Genomic DNA, 20,848 nt, shown 5'->3' with positions numbered 1-20,848 from the left:
GCAGGCGCCGGCACAGTGAGCAGAAGCAGCTCACCCAAGGTCACCCAGCTTTAGCAAGGTCAAGTTCCAAGAGTCACACCTCGGTGGGCAACACGTTCCTGGCTAGTGTTCTAACACTGTTTCACTAGAAGCAACAGAAAACCCCAAACAGTCCAGCAGGACCCAGTCGGGCTTGGCAGGGGCTGGGCTCCCTGTGGTATGAGTACTTTCTCGGAAGCAAAGTAGTCTGAGGAGAAAGGTTTGTCGAAAGGAGATGCTAACAAAAGCGTGAGAGAAAACTTGGTACGGAATTGTGGCTCAGGCTCAAGGTCTACACACTGTTAATACCTCCAGGCTGTATAGAGCAACCATTTCCAGAGCTTTAGGAAAGGAGTTATGCATCCCACTGGTAAACGTTACTACACATCAACCATGGAATGCATTAAAGTGTTGACAGTCTGCTGAGCAAACTGTATTTTGTCTCCAACCTATATTTCCTAAGTTTTCAAAGGTGTCATGATTATAATGAGAACAAATGACATTAAAAACAAAGTTACTTGAGCTAAAAAAAAAAAAAAAAAAAAAAAAAAAGAAAAGAAAAAGGCTAGGTGCCATTCACTTCCTTTGCACAGGCAGATGTTAGCTGTGAGCTCCTGAAAAGCCATTCAGGCATCATCAGGTTTAAGCATAATTAATAATAATAATAATAATAATAATAATAATAATAATAATAGACTGGAGTCTTCTATATATAGTTTAGAAAGGGAAAATATACTTAGCATGTGTGAAGCCATGTTTTAATCCCCAACTCTCCCAACAACAACAACAGAACCAGAATCATTTCATCTACTGCTCTGTCATTTGAAAACTGCTGGGAGTGAGGGAAGACAGAGAGACCTCGACCCACACTGAACCACCCCGAAAAGACGGGAAACCAAATTTGTTCAGGTGGAGAGAAACAATCAAAGACTTCCTAACAAAGACTCCAAGGGCGTGAAGCACCCAGCAGCCAGGCTGCCACGGGCCACCACTTCCCAGAGCTCTATCTCAGTGTGGTTTCCTGCCCTCAGCCAGTCCCAGGCTTCTGCCCTCCTGCTGTGACCTCCAGCCATGGGATGCTGCTCATGTTTCATAACCACTGCAGGATGTATCACCAGCAACTTACTGGCAAGGGGCTTGCTAAATAAATGTAAAACTTGGCTGGATCAGCTCTGTCAAGTACTAATGAAGGCTTGATAACGTCTACCAATGGCTTTCTTAAAAATACAAATACAGAGTCTAAGTTCTCCCTGCAGCATGCCACTCTCATGTGACTTCCATGCCAGTGTACCCTCTTGGACCACATGTTGAGCATTTCCCACAATGCTGAGAATACCCTGGGGGATGATGAGTTCAGGAACATCACTGGCATGCATGCTCCAGACAGAAGCATAAAGCTTTGGCAAACTTGCTTTGCAAGCACAATATGCAGCATGGACCCAACTGCCACTTAGGAACTGTACAGTGAGAGGTGCCCAGAGATGCCCTCATCCCCCAGGAGGAGGATGGTAGCAGGCATGTGTGGTGGTATTGTGTTCCCCAAAAATATTGTGTACCCTAATAAACTTATCTGGGGTCAGAGAACAGAAAAGCCACTAGATACTTAGGCTAGAAAATGTTGGCACTCACGCCTTTAATCCTAGCATTCCAGAGGCAAAAATCCATGTGTTCAAGGATACAGCCAAGCATGGTGACTCACGCCTTTATTCCCAGAAATCGAGCCTTTAATCACAGGGAGTGAGGCAGAAAGAAAAAGATATATAAGGCGTGAGGACCAGAAACTAGAAGCATTTGGCTGGTTAAGCTTTCAGGCTTTGGAGCAGCACAGTTCAGCTGAGATCCATTGGGATGAGGACACAGAGGCATCCAGTCTGAGGAAACAAGATCAGCTGAGAAGTTGGCCAGGTGAGGTTAGCTGTGGCTTGTTCTGGTTCTCTGATCTTCCAGTTCACCCCAATACCTGGCTCAGGTTTGATTTTATTAATAAGAACTTTTAAGATTCATGCTACAGGCATGACATTCACAGGCCATGACTCCAGGTGGAGCACACTGGACATGCTGACAGCTAGACAGTCTTCCTTTCCTCTCAACTCTTCCTCTCTTTCCCTCTCTTCCCACAACAAGGGAGGCTCACAGGAATGCCCAAGCCAAAAAGATGTAGTCTCTGCCCCATCAAATCTGAGACCACATACCACCCCTAAGTCAGAAGACATCATCGACCTGGGCATTCCTGGAAATGAATTCCTAGTTTCATGACTTGGCCTAGAGCACAATTCTCTCCCATTAGTCCCTGTACAAACCTCAGGCTGGGCTGCCATGTAGGCTCTGAAATCTGTAAACCTTTACAGTGCGAACTCTTGCCAAACACTGGGTGACCCTTTAGCTGGAATCACCATCATTGATGTCACAGAGTGCTAAGCGGTGTTAGCTTCGGCCTGTCAGCCCAAAGCAGGGGCTGTCAGCGGCATCAGGCTCTAGAGCTCCATTTGTACTGCCATGTTCCAGCTAGCTCAGTGGTGGAGTGCTTGCCAAGCACCACAGACAGCTTAAGGAAGCTACCAGCCTTCCATACTGCTATGATCCCCAAAGCCACACAAGAGCAGAGTCTGTTATTATGTAATAATCGAACGTAGAAATCAGAGGCTTCCCAAGGCCACACTTGAGTGCATCGCCACAAGTCACATGACAGACAATCTGAGGATCACTCCACCGCAGACCTGTGGTCCTGGGCACTCCATCTCACAGCATCTAGAAAAGGCACCTGCCGTGCACAGGCATGTACCTATTGCTAGGAGAAGAGAAAGCAGAAGGCCCCTGGCCTGCCAGGGGTTCTAGAAGGGGGTTCTTCTCTCACAGAGCAGGCTATTGTCTTTCATTCAAAGGCAACAGGGCTTGGCCATGTGGCTGGGGGAGGGGCGCAGTGATGCTCAAATGAACGGGTGCATGGATTTTTAGTGGCTCTACCTATCTGTTCACTGCTCCGACGCAACCTACTGTTGATCTGACTAGAAGGAATTCAGCAAAGAAGCTTGGGGGAGGAGTTCCCTGTCACTAACCTTCACGTCCACAGCTGTCAAAGATCCAAATGTGTAAGTCAGAGGTTACAGTTCGATTGATTTTTTTTTTTTTTAAACCAGTCATCGAAGCAGACAGACTGCAGGAGGCATGTAAGCTATCAAACTCATTTATTTCCAGACCACCATTGGCTCGCCTCTCAGAATCCGGCCACGCAAACAAACGCATGCGCTCCGTGTTGTGCTCGATACGGTTTCTGCAAGGCTCTGCTTAGCCGCTAATTAGCAAGGATAATTGGACAAGTTCAAGGCTTTCTCTTTTTGATTGGAAACCCAAGGTGACCTAAGGTATACCGCAGATGCCTTACCCTGTTCAGCTGCAGGACCAGACACAACTCAACCTCACCTCCCAGAGCCCAGCCTGCGGCTGCCTCTGGATGGCAACTCTGAGGACAGGCTGGAAAGTCTACATCATCACGGCCCAGGCCTCTTCTCTCTCTTAATTATTCTTCATTCCGTGGTCTGCCTTCTACCCTCTGTCCCAATTACCCATCATGCTAGTTCCCAAGGTGAGACTGAGGAGGGGCAGCTCAGTGAGAGAAAGGAGAGGCAAAGTGAATTAAAGAGCCAGACCTCTGTCCTATCAGTTAGGTTTCTACTGCTGTTGATAAACCTAAGACCAAAAGCAACATGGGGACGAAAGGAGTCATTTCTGTTTACAGCTTTAAGTTCATCATGAAGGAAGTCAGGGCAGGAACCTGGAGGCAGGAACTGAGGCAGAGGCCATGGAGAAAGACTGCTTATTGGCTTGTTCCTCGTGGCTTGCTCAGCCTGCTTTCTTATACAACCTAGGTGTATAAAATGGTGTATATAGCCTAAAGGTGGCACCTCCCCCAGGGCTGGACCCTCCCACACCAATCATTAATCAAGAAAATGCACCATAGTCTTGCCTTCAGGCCAGTCTGATGGAGGAATCTTCTCAGCTGAGGTTCCCTCCTCTCAGATGACCCTAGCTTGTGTCAAGTTGACAAAAAAAACGAACAAACAAAACTAGCCAGTACACCTGTGCTCTTCATTTACAAAACCACGACGTCTGAATACAGCCAAGACGACACACACGGCAGAGAGGGAAGGGAGGCCGTAACATGCATGGATTGAGTACTCTGCACACCAGCCAGGCTGTGGGACACCGAAATTTCCCCTCCACCTCCTTCCACAGCTTCTGTGCAGCACCCCCATGTCCCAGCTTCATTCTTTATGCACACACATTTCCTCAAGATCACTTCCTTCTGGCAGGTATTCATGCACAGATTCTAGCTACAAATTCACCTAAATGAATGACTGCCAACTGCCTGAGATACAGGAGAGCCCATAAATAAGGCGGGTCCCTCTCCACAAACACATTGTGCCCAGTCTGGAGGAAGCAGTGTGTTTATCAGCTGAGAAGGGGGATGTGCCTGATCACAGACCAGATAGAAGTCCTTAAAATGCATGTTGTAGGCTAAAGAGAGGGCTCAGTGGTTAAGCCACATTGGCAGCTAACAACCACCTGTAACTCCAGCTCCCAGGGGACCCAATGTACCGGCACTCAGTCAATATATTCCCATATACATATATATATATAATTAAAAATAATAAAACATTTTTGGGGTTGGGGATTTAGCTCAGTGGTAGAGGGCTTGCCTAGAAGGCCCTGGGTTCCGTCCTCAGCTCTGAAAAAAATTTTTTTTAATGCATGCTTTATTTACATAAAAGGTCATCAGAAAACCACAAGACTTATGGATAAACTTTTGAGATTCTCTTTATTCACTCTAACCCTTATTTTGAGACAAGGTCTTGCTGCGTGGTCTAAGCAGCCCTGAACTGGCAGCAACTCCCCTGCCTTAGTTTCCCAAGTGCTAGGATTATAGGAGCAGGCCATACTACATTTCACTGAGGCTTTCTCTCACTTTTTTTTAATTGCTATTTTTAGGTACTAGAGAACTTCTTTTCTTAAACCTAAAATGAATAAGAAGCCACAGGAGAAGCAAAGCCAGGCTAGCGACCCTCACGTGTCCCCGGGTAGTAAAAACAAAACTGTCCACACTCTGTGCCTCACGAGCCCGCCTCACAGCCCTCTACTGTCTACACTCCCATTACTCCGCTCAGCTGTAGAAACCGAGGCACTGAGAGTCACGTTAGGGTTCCGTCCTGGATTTTCCAGCTCGATCATGGCACAGTCAGACTCAACAAAGCAGCCTGCTTCCCAAGTCCACACTTCTGGACCCAGATGTGTTCAACATGCCTCCAGCGGCATGTGGCAAGGATGACTAAATGTGGTCCAACTCAGAACTGCAAAGCTTCTTTTTCTGTAGGAATATTTTCTATAACCATTGTGCGGTTCTCAAGGGTTAAATCTGTAGATGACAGCCTTGCCACACAAGGACAAAAGCTCGGACCTGCCTCTAGGGTCTAGGCTAACATGTCACACACACCTGAGGGCACTGCATAATGCTGGTCTTACATCTCACTGATCTCCACACACAAACACTGTAAAAGACAAACAAGGAGTTTCTCTTCATCCAGGGTAAAAGCTGTGGCTCGGATGTGGATTAAGTGGCTCTAATTTGAACATCTGAAATCCAAATATTCCAAAACACAAAACTTGAGAGTGGCCATGTGGCCACACCTAACCTCATGTGACAGGTCACAGGCAAATCACATGTGCACTGAAAATAGTGGATGAAGTTAGCTGCAGGCTGTGTGTATACAGTGTAGCATCAACAAATGAATATAGTGCTTAGACCTGGGCCTCATCCCCGTGATGCCTCAGTATGTAGCATAAACACTCCACAGTTCAGCAAAATCAGAAGGCTAAAATAATTCCAGTCCCAAGCATTTTCATCAAGGGATGTCCAACCTGTCCATGGGTAGCTTACAATAATTTAATTTTTTAAAAAATTCTGCTTAGGGGCTGGAGAGATGGCTCAGCAGTTAAGAGCACTGGCTGCTCTTCCAGAGGACCCGAGTTCAATTCCCAGCACCTGCTTGGCAGCTCACAACTGTCTATAACTCCAGTCGAGGGAATCCAACCCTGTCATATAGACGTACATGCAGGCAAAACACCATATACATAAAATCAAAAAAAATTAAAAAAAATTCTGCTTAGGCTAATTTTGCAAATGATGGATTAGTTCAATACATTAAATTACAAATAGAAAGACACAGCCTGCCACTTAGAAAATCCAAAGTCAGGCTGGAGAGATGGCTAGGTGGGTAGAGGTACTCACCGCCAGGCCTGATGACCATGGTTCAATCCCTCAAATGGAGAGAGAACCGACTCCCCCAGACTGCTCTCCTTATGCATGCCGTGATATGGCCACATACACACAAAAATAAACACGCAAATGTAAAATATTAAAAGAAAATTCAACATAGACCAGAATAAAGGCACTCCATCTCCATGGTCAACTTTTTTTTTTTTTTTAAACCTAGGCTGGCCTCCAATTTCTGGGCTCCAGCAATCCTCCTGTCTCAGCCTCCTGAGTAACTAGGACTACAGACACTTGCTACCACACCCTACTGGTCAACGTTTTAAGGGAGTGAAATTCTATAACAATGTGTCCTGCAATGGCCTGAAGGACCCACAGAACCCAAGAAACTCAAATTTTTGCTGGTCAATCAAGTAGCCATCAGGGAACTCCAACTGCAGACCACTGCCCAGGGCTGCCTATACTAACGTTCCCTTCAGTATCCAGGAAGGGAGAAAATGAATGTGTTAAAATTTTCAATAAAAGGAGCCAGGCATAGTGGCTCCTTTTGGATTGTTTAGGATAACAGTAGACCAGCAATTCTGGAAAATTCATCTCCACTGTGTAACTCATGACAAAAATGTAGACTGGTAAATACTAACTAACCTGACCATCAAAGCCAGCAATACTTCAAGGCGCCAGGACAACTTGGAAAACAAACACTACCATGCTAAAGTTTCCTATTTGCTCTCTCTTTGTAACTCTATAGGAAGACCTCAGACCTTTACACTGGGTCCATCCATGCTGCTTAACTGAACACCACCTTCTCGATAAGCCCGCCCTACCACCACTCTCCTACTCCCTTTTGAAAGTGACGGCCTCAAGCGGAGGAACTTCTGAGGACCTTCCTCCGTGTCAACATATTACCACGAAGTCATTCTACCATCCCATTCCAGCTGGCACCGTTGAGTTCTCCGCTCCAGGTAACTGCATAAATAGAGGTGGTTAAAGGCAGAAAATGAAAAAGGAAGACGACACCAAAGCCCGAGCCCATTTAAAGCCTCTCACCACAACCTCAGCTAGAAATCTTTTAAGACTTAGCATTTTTAAATGTACGTATATATGCTGTTGTGTATCTGTGTGTATATGTGCATGTGTGTGCAGGTGTCTGTAGAGGCCAGAAGAGGGTGTCAAATCACTTAGAGTCGGAGTCACAAGTAGTTGTGAGCCATCCAATGCGGATGCAGGGAATGGAACTCTGGTCTTCTGCAAGAACAGCAAATATTTTTTTAAATTTTTATTTATTTTTTCAAAAATTTACTTTTATTAATTATGTAAATGTGCACGTCTGTATGGGAGTATGCACATGTGTGTAGTAGGTACCCAAGGAAGTCAGAGGTATCAGACTCTACTGAAGCCAGAGTTCCAGGTGGTTGTGAGCTGCCTGAAGTGGGTCTTGGAAAACCAAACTTGGATCATCTGGAAGAGGGGTCCGTGTTCTTCACCACCGAAACCACTTCAGCTCCTCCTAGTTTTAGCTTTTATTTATGTACATGTGTATATGTCTGTGTGAACATATGCCACGTGTATGTAGTTTCCCCGACAGGGCCATAGCCTTGATCCCCTGGAACCGGAGTCATAGGTGCTCTGGACGATTAGCAAGCGCTCATACCCACTGAGCTGTCTCTGCAGCCCTCAGCTACAGATCTTTAAACATTCTCCATCGGGCTGAGCGAGTAAGATGGGTGGGTACGGAGAGCGTCAATTGTGAACTGTTTCATTAAACTCCAGCTTAGAATGTAAAATGTTTTTAAAGACTTGTTTACCTTTTTCAACAAACTATACGAAACTCCAGAGCGCAGGATAAATCTATCTGTAAAAGTATTCAAAACAGAAGGCCTGCATAGCTCACCATCCCTCAGCCACCCTGCTTATCCTCTGAGTCTCTCAGCTTGAGGGATGTGAATGTCTGTGGTTGCGGGTTATGGGTGTGCAGTCTAGGGAGTGTCTCTCAGAGCCAGCACAAAAAGCCGGCTGCAAAGGGCAAAGCTTCCCTCTCCCCAAAAGCTTCCTTCCACTTCCAAAAAAAAAAAAGAAAGAAAGAAAGAAAGGCCCAGCACTTGCTTCCTCCCTCACAGAATGGTAAACAGATGCCTTCCTTGAGCCTGACAGCAGGAATGCTCCTCACACCTACAGACCAGACTCATAAGGGCCACGGGGAAGCAACCTCCATCCTGCTCACAGAAGAGGACAAAGGCTTCTAATTCCAGCTCACAGGAAGTAGAGGCAATAAGCTCTGGAGCTCAAGCTAGCCTTGACTACACATAGAGCTCAAGGCTAGCTCTGGCTACATGAGACCCTGTCCAAAACAAAACAAAACAAACAACAAAAAAAGGAGTAAGTATTTAAACCAGAGTAGAAGCGCGCGCACACACACACACACACACACACACACACACACACACACACACACACACACACAGAGTTTATCCCATAACAGAAGATAGTAAGTACTAGTGGGCATTACTCCTCTGCTCTTTGGCTGAGATCCAGTGTAGAAATATTAGGGATAAACTGGAGTTTAATAGGGTTGTAACAAAACCCTCAGAAACAAAACAAGCCAGGGTTTGTTTAAAGCATGGACTGCTCTTGCAGAGGATCCCAGTTTCATTACCAGCACCCATGTCCATCGGCTCACAACCACCTATAACTCCAGATCCAGGGGATCTGAGGTCCTCTTCTGGCCTCCTCAGGTACCTGCACTCCATGTGAACAGACCACCCACCACACACATACACATACTATTAAAAACTAAAAACAAACAGAAAGTGACTTTTTTCTTCTTTTTACAAAACGTGAGTTGGGCATGGTGGCCTGAACTTTTAATCCTAGCACTTGGAGGCAGAGACAGACAGGTCTCTGTGAGTTCAAGACCAGCCTGGTCTATACAGTAAATTTCAGGCCAGCCAGAGCTAAAGACCTTGTTCTGGGGGGAGGGGGAGATGACTCACCATCCAGCCAGAGCAAGTGAGCCGCCCAAGGAAGCTTTATGCTAACAGTCTGAGAATGTCATTTAGTACACCCTATATAATGTTCTATACCTTACAAAACAGCCACACACATACACACGCACATACACATCTAATTAGAAGGTTCAGATCAAATGGTTTTTTATAATGTCCTATAGGCACAGGGAAAAGCCATCTTTCTAGCAAGAAAGGAGACAGATGCAGTATCTGCAAGCGCCCCAGGCCCCCAGCCAGCTAGATGATAAGAACCTCGGTGTCTGGAGCCAGGGCTGTTTTATTTCACTTGACACCTTCAAGCCTCTGCTACTGCACACTGGCTGAGCCTCCCGCCCATGGCCTCCCTGTCCTCCTCAGGACTCCGGACACGCTAACAAGACGTAAATTCAAAGGCAGCCCATTTCAGCCACTCTGTCTGCTGCCTACTCTGTCTGACTTGGTTCTGTATTTAAATATCTTACATGGACAAATCCAGATGTTAGAACTTGGAAAACAACAACCAACATGACCTTACAGATGATCTAGTCCAGACTTAAATGGTATCAATGAAGGACTTCGAGGCAAAAGTGGCCCATCAGTGGCTAGCTCAGAGATACAGATCATAGCAGCAGCAGTACTAGGCAGCACCCAGAATTCTCACTTCACCACAGTGCAGATCTGACCCGTGGTCCCCAACTGGGAATACCAGAGAAGGCCAGAGAAGCAGGGCACTGGGGCCCACGGGTCTGAACCTGGAAAAAGAACCCGTGTCTTCCCACAAGTCAGCATCCAGCAGGTTCATGGCACCCAGGAGACTTTACTGAGTCCATCCCTTTTCTCCCCAACTCAAGTAAAACAGCGACTGAGGGGTGCAGTCAGACACACCTGGCTGGAGAGTCCTTGGGCTTAAAGCATGGCTTGTTAAACTAGGCTAATAGTTTACAACAGTGGCTACTCATGAGAAGCAAGCATTAAGCTTGTGAGGTAAGAGAAGTGCAATTTAATTAGGCATTTTTGATTAGAGGTAGTTGCTGAAGCTATTAACTCCCTTGGACATTCAACTAGTTGAGCTTGGGATGGCTACTCCCCAGTCACAGTAACTACAGAATCCATGGATGCAACAGCGTGGCTGTTTCAGCTTGCTAGAAAGAGGTTTGTTAAACGATAGTCACTGGAATACCTGGGAAGCCTTGTTAAAAGTGCCCAAGGTAAATTATTGCTCCCTGTGCTGGCTAGTTTTATGCCAACTTGACACAAGCTAGAGTCATCTGAGAGGAGGGAAGTCAACTGAGAAAAAGCTCCCATTATAGCTGGGCTGTAGGCAAGCCTGTAGGGCACTTTCTTAATTATTGATTGATTGATGTGGGAGGGCTCAGCTCCTTGTGGGTGGCCACCCCTGGGCTGGTGGGTCCTGGGTTCTGTAAGCAATCAGGCTGAGTAAGCCATGAGGAGCAAGCCAGTAAGCAGCACTCCTCCATGGCCTCTGCATCAGCTCCTGCCTCCAGGTTCCTGCCCTGACTGCCTTCGAAGGTGGAGAGTAAGAGAAATAAACCCTTTCCTCCCCAAGTTGCTTTTGGTCATGGCGGTTAATCACAGCCAAAGTAACCCTAACTAAGACACTCAATGTAGCCAGAATCTCAGCAGGTAGGACCAGGCATCTATTTGTAAGCACCCCAGGGTATAGTGTGCAGTCACTGTTGAGAACCATTGTCTTGGAGCTAGAGAAAGGGCTCAGCTGTTAAAAGCATTGGCTGCTGCTGTGGGATGGTCTGTATGTCAAATTGCTCTGATTGGTCAATAAATAAAACACTGATTGGCCAGTGGCCAGGCAGGAAGTATAGGCGGGACTAACAGAGGAGAATTGAGAGAACAGGAAGGTGGGAAGAGACACTGCCAGCCGCCGCCATGACAAGCAGCATGTGAAGATGCCGGTAAGCCATGAGCCACGTGGCAAGGTATAGATTTATGGAAATGGATTAATTTAAGATATAAGAACAGTTAGCAAGAAGCCTGCCACGGCCATACAGTTTGTAAGCAATATAAGTCTCTGTGTTTACTTGGTTGGGTCTGAGCGGCTGTGGGACTGGGGCGACAGAAATTTGTCCTGACTGTGGGCAAGGCAGGAAAACTCTAGCTACAGGCTGCTCTTCTAGACAACCTGCATTTGATTCCCAGCATCCACACAGTGGATCACAAGCGTCTCTAACTCCAGTTCCAGGGCATCTGAAAGCCTCTTCTGGCATTCTTGCATACTGCATGTACATGGTGCACAGCACACATGTGTGCAGACAAAACTCCCAAATACATAAAGCAATAATATTTTTTAAAAAAACTCTTAATCTACATTACCCAGTACAGTCCCTACGTGCCACACATAGCTGCTTAAGTTCACAAAAATTAAAACCAAGTTTAAAGTTCAGTTCCTCAGTTACACTAACCACATCTCAAGGGCTTCCTAATCATGTAAGTCTAGTGGCTAGTGGGGACACAGAACATTTCTGTTCTCCAGGAAATTTCACTAAGCAGTGCTTTAATAGATGTGGGGGTTTTGGTTTTTTTTTTTTTTTTCTTTAACCGAAGCTCCAAAAGCAAGGTTCAGAGCAGGCAGCAAGCATCGGGGTCACCTGGGAACTGGTCGGAAACTCACTCATCTGTGGCTCTAAAGATCATCAACTTTTAGCTTCATTATAACAAAAGAGAATAATATGTGGTATATCATGTCTAAGATGGGTATTTGTGTTAGCAAGCTTGAAAAAAAATCCCCTCCAATTTCTTTATTATTTGTGCGTGAGTGAGTGAGTGCGTGCGTGCGTGCGTGCGTGCGTGCGTGTGTTTCACATTAGTGCAGGGGGGCAAGGAGGCCAGAAGAAAAGCATCAGATCCTCTGGAACTGGTACTACAGGCAGTTATGAGCTGCCATGTTGCAGCTGAAAACCAAACCCAGGTCCTCTGCAAGGGCAGTAAGTGCTCTCAAGGCCTGAGGCACCTCTCCAGCCCCTATGCCTTTCAGTTACTGTCAATTATACAATCACTAAGAGAAAAAACCATAAGTTCTAAAAATATGGAAATGGCTAAAAAGAGTGAAACGCAACAAACTATTTAATTAAACAAACTGAAAACTGTGAAAGCCATGTAGCAGGAAAATGAAATGAAATATCACAAAATTGTAATTGAAAATATTCATGTCGAAGAAGCAAGGATAAAGGCAGAATGGCTGAGTTGTTAGGTTGTGACTTTTTCTTTCTTCTATTATGCTTTTTATAAAGCCAAAGATATTCGAGTACTGAAGCAATTCTGTAGAAACACATGAGTGTGCTTTAATATGAAAAGCCACGGTAAGGAGTCTGGAAAATAACTCTACTTTATCCATGACTTTGAACAACCAGTCTCGTGGTAACATGGTATCATCCCTGGATACAATCATGAAGGGGATTGGACTACTTCTCTCATTCTGGTACTCTGATGTTATTAGAATAAGTCAGCCACTAAAAGGCCAATACTTGAGACATGGGAGTTGGTAAGAAGGAATCCAGTTTACTGAAGAGCCGGCAATCTTGAGAAGAAAGGAGCTCAGTGTGAGAGCTCCATCTTGGGGGACTGATGGGGCAAAAAGGGCTCGTGTGGCCAGAGAAATGAGAAGCAGGGCAGGAAGGAAGGCTACATGTTGCAATTTACTAGTGGAGATTTAGGAAGTGGTGCCTGGCCAGTAGAAGTAGGTGGCTAGGGGGTGGGCCTTTGAAAGTCAGAGCCCGCCCCTTCGGCCTGCTGCCCTCTGGCATACATTCCTGCTGTCGGGATCTCTGCCATGCCTTGCTCGCCACATGGGCTGAAACCTTCAGAAACTGTTACACAATATAAACATTTTCTCACTTTGGTTGTTCCCGCCAGGTATTTTGTTCATAGCAACTACACAAAAGTGATCAGCACCCGTGAGCTCTCAGGAGCTTTAGTGTGAACCGGTGATGTTGATCACCACTCAAAGGCCAGGATTTGAGAGACTTAGGTGGGTTCGAAGGAATCAGGCTTCTTCCGGGGCTGGCCATCTTGCCCTGAGTTCTCTGAATCTGAAAAAAAAGTTAGCTGTTAACATTTTGACCGTTTAGGTGGGGCTTCTATTTAGAATTTAGAATTGAGAGTGCCGGGCCAGAGAGGGCAGAAGGATTAGGGAGGGTGACAGCTTCCAAGAAGGGCAAAAGGAAGAATACTCTCAGGACTCCAAAGAGAAAGACCAGTCCAGAGAGTCTGCACGACCACCCCACTTTCCCTTCTGAGCCTTAAATCAACAAGTCCAAGAACTACTTCTGTTTCCAAAGGAAATTTTAGAGAAAGATATGAAAACCTGACTCTCTGTCTGCTACTATCTTTTTTTTTTTTGTTTTGTTTTTATTTTTGGTTTTTCGAGACAGGGTTTCTCCGTGTAGCTTTGCGCCTTTCCTGGAACTCACTTGGTAGCCCAGGCCGGCCTCGAACTCACAGAGATCCGCCTGGCTCTGCCTCCCGAGTGCTGGGATTAAAGGCGTGCGCCACCACCGCCCGGCTCTGTCTGCTACTATCTTGAGTGGTAATGCCATTCAAACTAATTTTCGAAGAGGAATTTCTTTTTATATTTTTCAAGTGTAGATTTCCTGAAAGATTTTATAGTATGATCTTCCTTTAAAAGACAATTGATGAATCTCACAGGACAATCCTGTTTGTTTCTTTATTTAAAGTTAGTTTTAAATTTATTTTTAGGGAGGTTGTTGTGTAACCCAGGCTGTGTAGGGAAGGATGGCTTTAAACACTTAAATCCTCCAGCCTCCACCTCCAGAGCCCCGGGATTACAGGCATGTATCACCACTCCTAGCTAAATCAACTCTTGATTGTTTGAAAATGTTTGCATACAAACTTCAGCACCGTTTCCTTATTGACCACTCGGGTCGGTTCTAGTTAATTTCTCACACTGTTGAGATACAAAGTGATCTGAGTGTTTCTGTGTGTCCTGGCCATTTCTCAGCTAGTCTGTTTCCTTTGCAGAAAATGTTCTGGAAATAGCTTTAAATTCTAAACACCACCTCTGCTCTGGCTCCCAGGAAGATCTGGGGAAAGGCAGCTTTGGTTATATAATTCTGAGAAACGTTGTTGTCTCTAGGATGCCTACTATTAGGGTTAACTTATTGCTGTAAATTTTCTTTAATTTATGTGAGTGCACGGCATGTGAAATTTTTACTGACAGTTGAAAACAATCCAAGTTTCTCGTTTATCTCTCCATTTTTTTTCCCCCTGAGACAGGGTTTTTCTGTGTAGCTTTGGAGCCTGTCCTGGAACTCTAGCCCAGGCTAGCCTCGAACTCACAGAGATCCGCCTGCCTCTGCCTCCCGAGTACTGGAATTAAAGGCGTGCGCCACCACCGCCCGGCTTATCTCTCCATTTTGCCAGAAGCGGCTGACTGGTAGGTAGAACAGTACACTAGCCAGCTTGGTGCCACTCTGATTATCTTAGGGCCTTTTTCCCCCCCCTTACAGCCCAATAGGCATACACCTCTCATTTAAATTAACAAGGATAAAACAATTTCTTAGTGAAATCTTTGCAATAGTAATGCAAAAACCGAGATTAAAAGGGGGGTTTTCTTCCCTAGCATTTTGTCCTAAGCACAACTAATGGTCCTCATGAATGGGAGTGACTGGAAGCCATGCAAAGCAGCTGCCATGCTCACCTGGAGCCTTTAAGCATTTAAGCGGGGGGAGGGGGGGCGGGGAGCAGAGCTTTGAATAGTGAATAATCAATCACACCAGCAGAGAGAATTTACAAAATGCTTTCTGAGTGCTAGGAATGAAGAAGCCGAGCACTGACAACAAAAGACAAAGGCCACGTCCTTGTCCCACAGACACCAGAATCCAGATGAGGTAAGGCTGCTGCGTAGCTAAGATGTCTTTGACATAGGAGACCAGAACAAACAAAATGACGCACTGTGGAGGAGGGGGACAGGACTACACAGAGCAAATGATCATTAGCATCCTCAGACAGGAAAAGACCACAAGCAAACAAGACGCTGTTTTAAAAAATAGACCCAAAAAGCTGATCTTGGAAATCAAATATGTAATGGCAGAAAAGGAAAAAAAAAAAAAAAAAAAAAAAAAAAAAAAAAAAAAAAAAAAAGAGTGTAAGTTTTGGAAGACAAGCAGAAGAAATTTCCCAGAAGGCAGTGCAAAAGTCTCAGCACTCTGGAGGCAGGAGGAGCATGAGTTCAAAGCCAACTGGGCTTCACATTGACTTCTAAGCCAGCCTGGGCTACACAGCAAGACCAAAAAAAAAAAAGGGGGGGTGGGGTTGAGGGGAGTGGGGGGTGGCGAGAAACAGTATAAAATTTAAAAAATAAAAATCAGAGTCCACAATCTTACTTTGTGTTTTCTTAGACTAGACGTTTGTGACTTATTAGTGAGTTGTGAAAAAAGCTCAGAAAGTCCCGACCACCATTTTTAAATGAATTAGAACAGAAAATAAGATGGCCATTGCACATGATTTAGAGTGTCTTTCCATGAGCCCTTACAATATACGCATACTCACAGGTTCATAATATAAATTCTAGTGTGAAGTGTGAGAGGGAGGCAGCATTGGGGATTGGACCCAATGTGAGGCTTCACAAATGCTAAGCAAGGGCCCCACCACTGAGGCCACATCCCCAGCCATTATTTTGATTTTTGAGGCAGGAAGTCTTAGACCTGGCTGGCAGGAAACTCACTCTGTAATCCACAACCGCTTCCCACTCAAGGTGCTCTACCTTGGCCTCCTGAGTGCTGGAATCACAGTTAACAACCACCATACTGAGTTCCCCCAAATAATTTTTAAATCACTTTAAGCCAGATGATAATTGCTTTTAGTCTTCTTTGATTTCAATGAACCTTAATTTAAAACAAATTAGACATGTTGACATGCTGGTGAAAATATTACATTGTCATTCTCCTCCAGACTCCACTATCAGGCGAGAAGAATGTGCCCTCCTGGACTAGTGAAACTTCAATTCACCTTGCACTCATATAACCAACTCGTAATAAAGCCAGAGGAGAGAGGAGAGAGAGAGAGAGAGAGAGAGAGAGAGAGAGAGAGAGAGAGAGAGAGAGAGAGAGAGAAACAACACAAACCAGAACTCGGGTCCTCAAAATGACTTCATAATGTGGAACCCTACTGACTCTTAGGGACCTGTCTTGCTAATTTTGTATGGCTGTCAACAATACTTAAAATTTCTTAACAGAGGAACCATTCTGGAAACATACATCATATGATGCGTGAACTGGAACACACTGTAGTTGGCTAAGAAGCGTTCATACATTTTCCATGGTCCACTGTGCACCTTGCAATAAGGAAGAATGGGTAAGAAATGAACAATGTTGATGCTCCCTTACTAAGAGCCTATGTTCTACCCAGTTTGCCTTTTTTTTTTTTTTTGACAGAATCTCATCATTAACCCTTACTAGCCTAGAACTCACTATATAAACCAGGCTAGCCTCAAACTCACAAAGATCCCCCTGCCTCTGCTTTCCAAGAGCTGGGATCAAAGTCCCAGTTAGACTGCCCTTTTTCCTTTTCAGCTAGGAATAGACTGTGAAGCTTCACTTCCAATGTACTGACATAAAATTGTAACAACATCTCAGAAATGTGTTTTATTATATTATTTTGGTGATACTTGTAAGAATCAGATCCATATCCCAACAACTTATATCTTTTAAAACTACTACTATTAACCAGGGTAGATGTAAAAACAAATGAGTCTTCCTATACTGATATTAAAAGACATAAAAATATTTCTTTAAATATAGAGAAGCAGGATACATGCTTCTGTGTGTATGTACAGATATAGTCCTATACTTTCAGAAAAATGAATCATAAATAAGTGAGAAAAGAGCCAGACATGGTAGCACAGGCCTGTAATCCAGCACGTGGGAAACACAGGCAGAGGATCTCGAGTTCAAGTACAGCCTCCACAACTTAGCACGTTCAAGGCTAGTATGAGCTACATGAGACCTTGTCTCATAAAAAACAAAGTGAATAAAATAAAATAAATAGAGTAAGAGGGTGGGAAGGTAAGGATGGTACCAGCAGAGCTGAGAAGATTCTGCCTAGCATATTTCACCCATATGGATAAACTGGGGATTCTCATTCAATCCCCACCCAAGGCAAATTCCCTTGCCAGGGCATCCCACTCCTCACCCTATAGTCCTACACAGAGAATTTCCCAGAAGAAATCTGCAGGAATACTTTTTCCTTCATGAAGGACTTTGGCCTCATCTTGCAAAGTGAACCTACATAAGAGCAGCCTGATGCCGGCTACCTCAGCAGGCTGCCTACCTTGAGTGCCAACTATAGCCCTTGTCATATGGCAGCTGTTATGTGTCGGGGCTGTGTGGGGACCTGGGCACAAGGAGAAGCAGTGCACGGTACCTGCCCTCAGGGAGTGCACAGCAAGACAGGAACAGGGAACTGACAAATAATACGGAGTCCACACAGACAAACACACACCTCTGCAATCACCACAGTGCATGTAAAACATTTTCCTCTTTTTTCCCACAACTCGCAATGGTGAGGCCTCCTGGGCCAAGCCTGGTACTGGCAGGAACTTTATAAGTGTGTCTCTAATAGCAGTACCACGGCATGACAAGAAATGAGCCGTACAAGTCTTAGCACTACAGATGGATGAATGGTCTGAAAGGCCAGCTAAGGACCTGCCCCCATGCAGAGTTATAATGCTGGAATTTCAGCATCAAACCAAACATCTTTGGCTGAGAAGTCCTCTGATCTTTTGGTCTCCTCTAATGCAATCCCCTAAAAGAAAGGTATGAAAGTGGAGCCTGTTCACTTTCCTAGAAGCCAATGTATTTATTCTCCATTGTTCTTACTGGTAAGACTGAAAACTTTGACCCGGTCATTCGGAGCTTCTATGAATGCATGGGTAATTTTTTGCAACTTCAGAAAAACACTACTTCTCAACCTGACAAGTTGCCAATATTTATGGAAGGACTTCTTACACTTCAAACCTGGGAATTCCCGGAAGATTTAATTACATTCTCAGTATTTTACCCACTCACCCTTGTCCTGGCCTGAGCTCTGGGGGGGCGGGGGCGGGGGGGGGGGGGGGCGGGGCGGTGGCGGATCGACAGACATGAATTGCAAATATACCATAAAGCACAGATGTGATTCCCAAGCCACAGCCCAAGGGAAGAATTGTTTCTATTTTTAAATGCACTGTTGCTTTAAGGGGAAGTTCCTGGAAGAAATACGAAACCAGCTGCAGAGTGGACATCCAAATGCACTTGGTGTCTTCATTCGGCAAAGACAGTCATAGTGACCTGAACAGAGCCCTGTTGTGTTGTGTTATCTCAGTAAGTACCTGGGCAGACCCAGAGATGGCCCATCTGCCACACGGAAAATCGAATCTGTCAGTCCAGAACAATAGAGCACCCCACAGTTCCATGCAATTCTTACAGCTCCAGATAAGGGTCTACCCAAGTAAGCATACCAATGGATAAATGCCCAGATCATACTCTACAAATCTTCACTTAAAAGATCTAATACAGTGGCCCTAAGAATGACCAAGTGATATTTTTAGCATTTACCACCAACTATCCAGAATTATCAATTCTCTTCAAATTCCACAAAACTAAGCCTTTTTCTATACACAAATGTTGAGGCTTCGTTTCACTCAACAGTAGATGACAGTAGCATTCCTTAGGGTTTAAGAGTGGCCAGCAGAGCCGATGACAGCGGTTGGGAGCACATGCCAGCGTGGATCTGGGCTCCATCCCCAGCACCTCAGAATGAATGGATGAGCGGACAAATGAATGAATGAACACATTCACTCACTCACACACATATACACACAAACAAACACATTCATGGTTGAAAATATTTAAAGAATAGGGATGAGTGATAACTGGGTACCAAGCCATAAAGTGAAATTGAAGCCTCTCTCTGTAAATAAAATAGTCCACCTGTTCCCCAGGCTGCCTTGAAGAACCAGAGCCAAAGGAATAGTCTTCTGAAATAATATAACAAGATCCAGTTTTGAAAAAAAAAAAAAGATATATGATAGAGGCATCTATTAAATCTGTAAATAGTTTACTCAACAAATTTATTTATGCCCACCATAAAATATACCACCTACACTACTATCCATATGTCTAAATATACTGTAAATATTTTAACATGTCTAAAAATACTGTCCAAGGATACATCCATTTCTATAAAAGTATTTGACACATCTTTAAAATAACTTAGCCATTAAATGTCACTATAAGAATCTCCAGGGAGAAGCAGAATGTTTGCAAAGTGAATGAAACACGCTAGGCTCAACACTAAAAGCAAAGAATCCCCAATCTTCTCCCTCATAACAGTCTTACCCCAAATTTAGCAAGGCTGGGCTGCAACGCAGCTCCATTATAGAAGGAAGCAGCTGCCTCAGTTAGCAATAAAGTAACAACCCCTACTTCACAGTCTGTCTGAAGGAAACTCTGAAGAGCAAAATTCACTCATTATGTAGCGCATCAATCAACAGGTGATTTTCAGAGACAAACTCATACTCATTTCCAAGCTGAATTTGAATCTCGGTTTTCTTTTCTATTTTTACAAGCTCCTACAATGCCATGCTAAATGAATTCCAACCTATTTCTTCTCAGGGGCTTACCAGAAAAATGCCAAATATTCACATTATTTTAGGGCATTTTCCCATACCATTGCATGGAACACAGAAGAATTAATAAGGATCCCACAGTTACGACTTTTCAAATGCAAATGCCTTGCCATCTAGAAAATGCAGCCCCCTTCTAGACATCCCCCATCCCTGCGTCTAAATAGCTCCAGATCAGGGCTCTATTTGTTTTCCTTGAAAATCAAAATCCTTGCATTACTTTCATACACCATCTGAACTCACCGCCTCCAACAACCTAAAGATTTTTAAAGACCTAGCCTTCCTTGTACCCGAGTGTTTAATTTATCGGCTCCCGGCCCCCCTTTCACATACAACATCCCTAAGCAGTTCTGCTAAAGGGGGCAAATAAGCCAGTGTAAGAATCGCAGGCGCTGGACTCCATCAATAAGACCTTGGGTTGGTCATTTGCATGCTTCAGACATCGGTTTTACTATCTGTAAAATGTGGCCTGTTCTACACATGTCCAGGGCTCCATCCGGTCCCTTCATGTTCTAGGAGCCTGGAAGTCAGGAGTGCTAACTCTGGCCAGGTTTCCCTGCCTAGGGGACACCGCTCTGGATGAGAGGGGACAAGACGAGAGGGACACGAAGAGAGGGACACAGAGAGAGGAGGGGACCCTGCACTTGTAACCGCTTCCCATATGAGCGTGGGACAAACTTGAAGCCACCCTCGCTAACAATGGGAGAGCGCACTCGGGTTTTCCTGGCTCAAACTTGGCAGGAGCCGGCGGGGTGGGATTTACCTTTCTCCCTGCTTGGTGTTGGAAGGAGGAGGGTGCAGGACCGTCTGGTTCCCTTCCATCTCCACCACGCACTTGGTGTTCAGTTCCAGCTCTGAAAGCACAGGGGCAGGAAGACGTTGCAAAGTGGATCATCGGCGACCGCAGCCGGCGCGCGTGGCTCC

At 45.0% G+C, this 20,848-nt stretch overlaps 1 protein-coding gene across 1 annotated transcript in view; it reads right to left on the bottom strand.

The window, feature by feature from the left end:
• Kif13a (kinesin family member 13A) overlaps nucleotides 1–20,848 on the bottom strand; it is a 196,073-nt gene that overhangs the window by 174,921 nt on the left and 304 nt on the right. The window contains 1 exon segment of the mRNA XM_059263028.1: nucleotides 20,688–20,778. Coding sequence (XP_059119011.1) covers nucleotides 20,688–20,778 — 91 coding nt within the window.

This window comes from Peromyscus eremicus, chromosome 5, assembly GCF_949786415.1.
Source record: "Peromyscus eremicus chromosome 5, PerEre_H2_v1, whole genome shotgun sequence".
Taxonomy (NCBI): domain Eukaryota; kingdom Metazoa; phylum Chordata; class Mammalia; order Rodentia; family Cricetidae; genus Peromyscus; species Peromyscus eremicus.
Note: the sequence above shows the minus strand (reverse complement) of the source record. Positions and strands in the feature narration are given on the sequence as shown.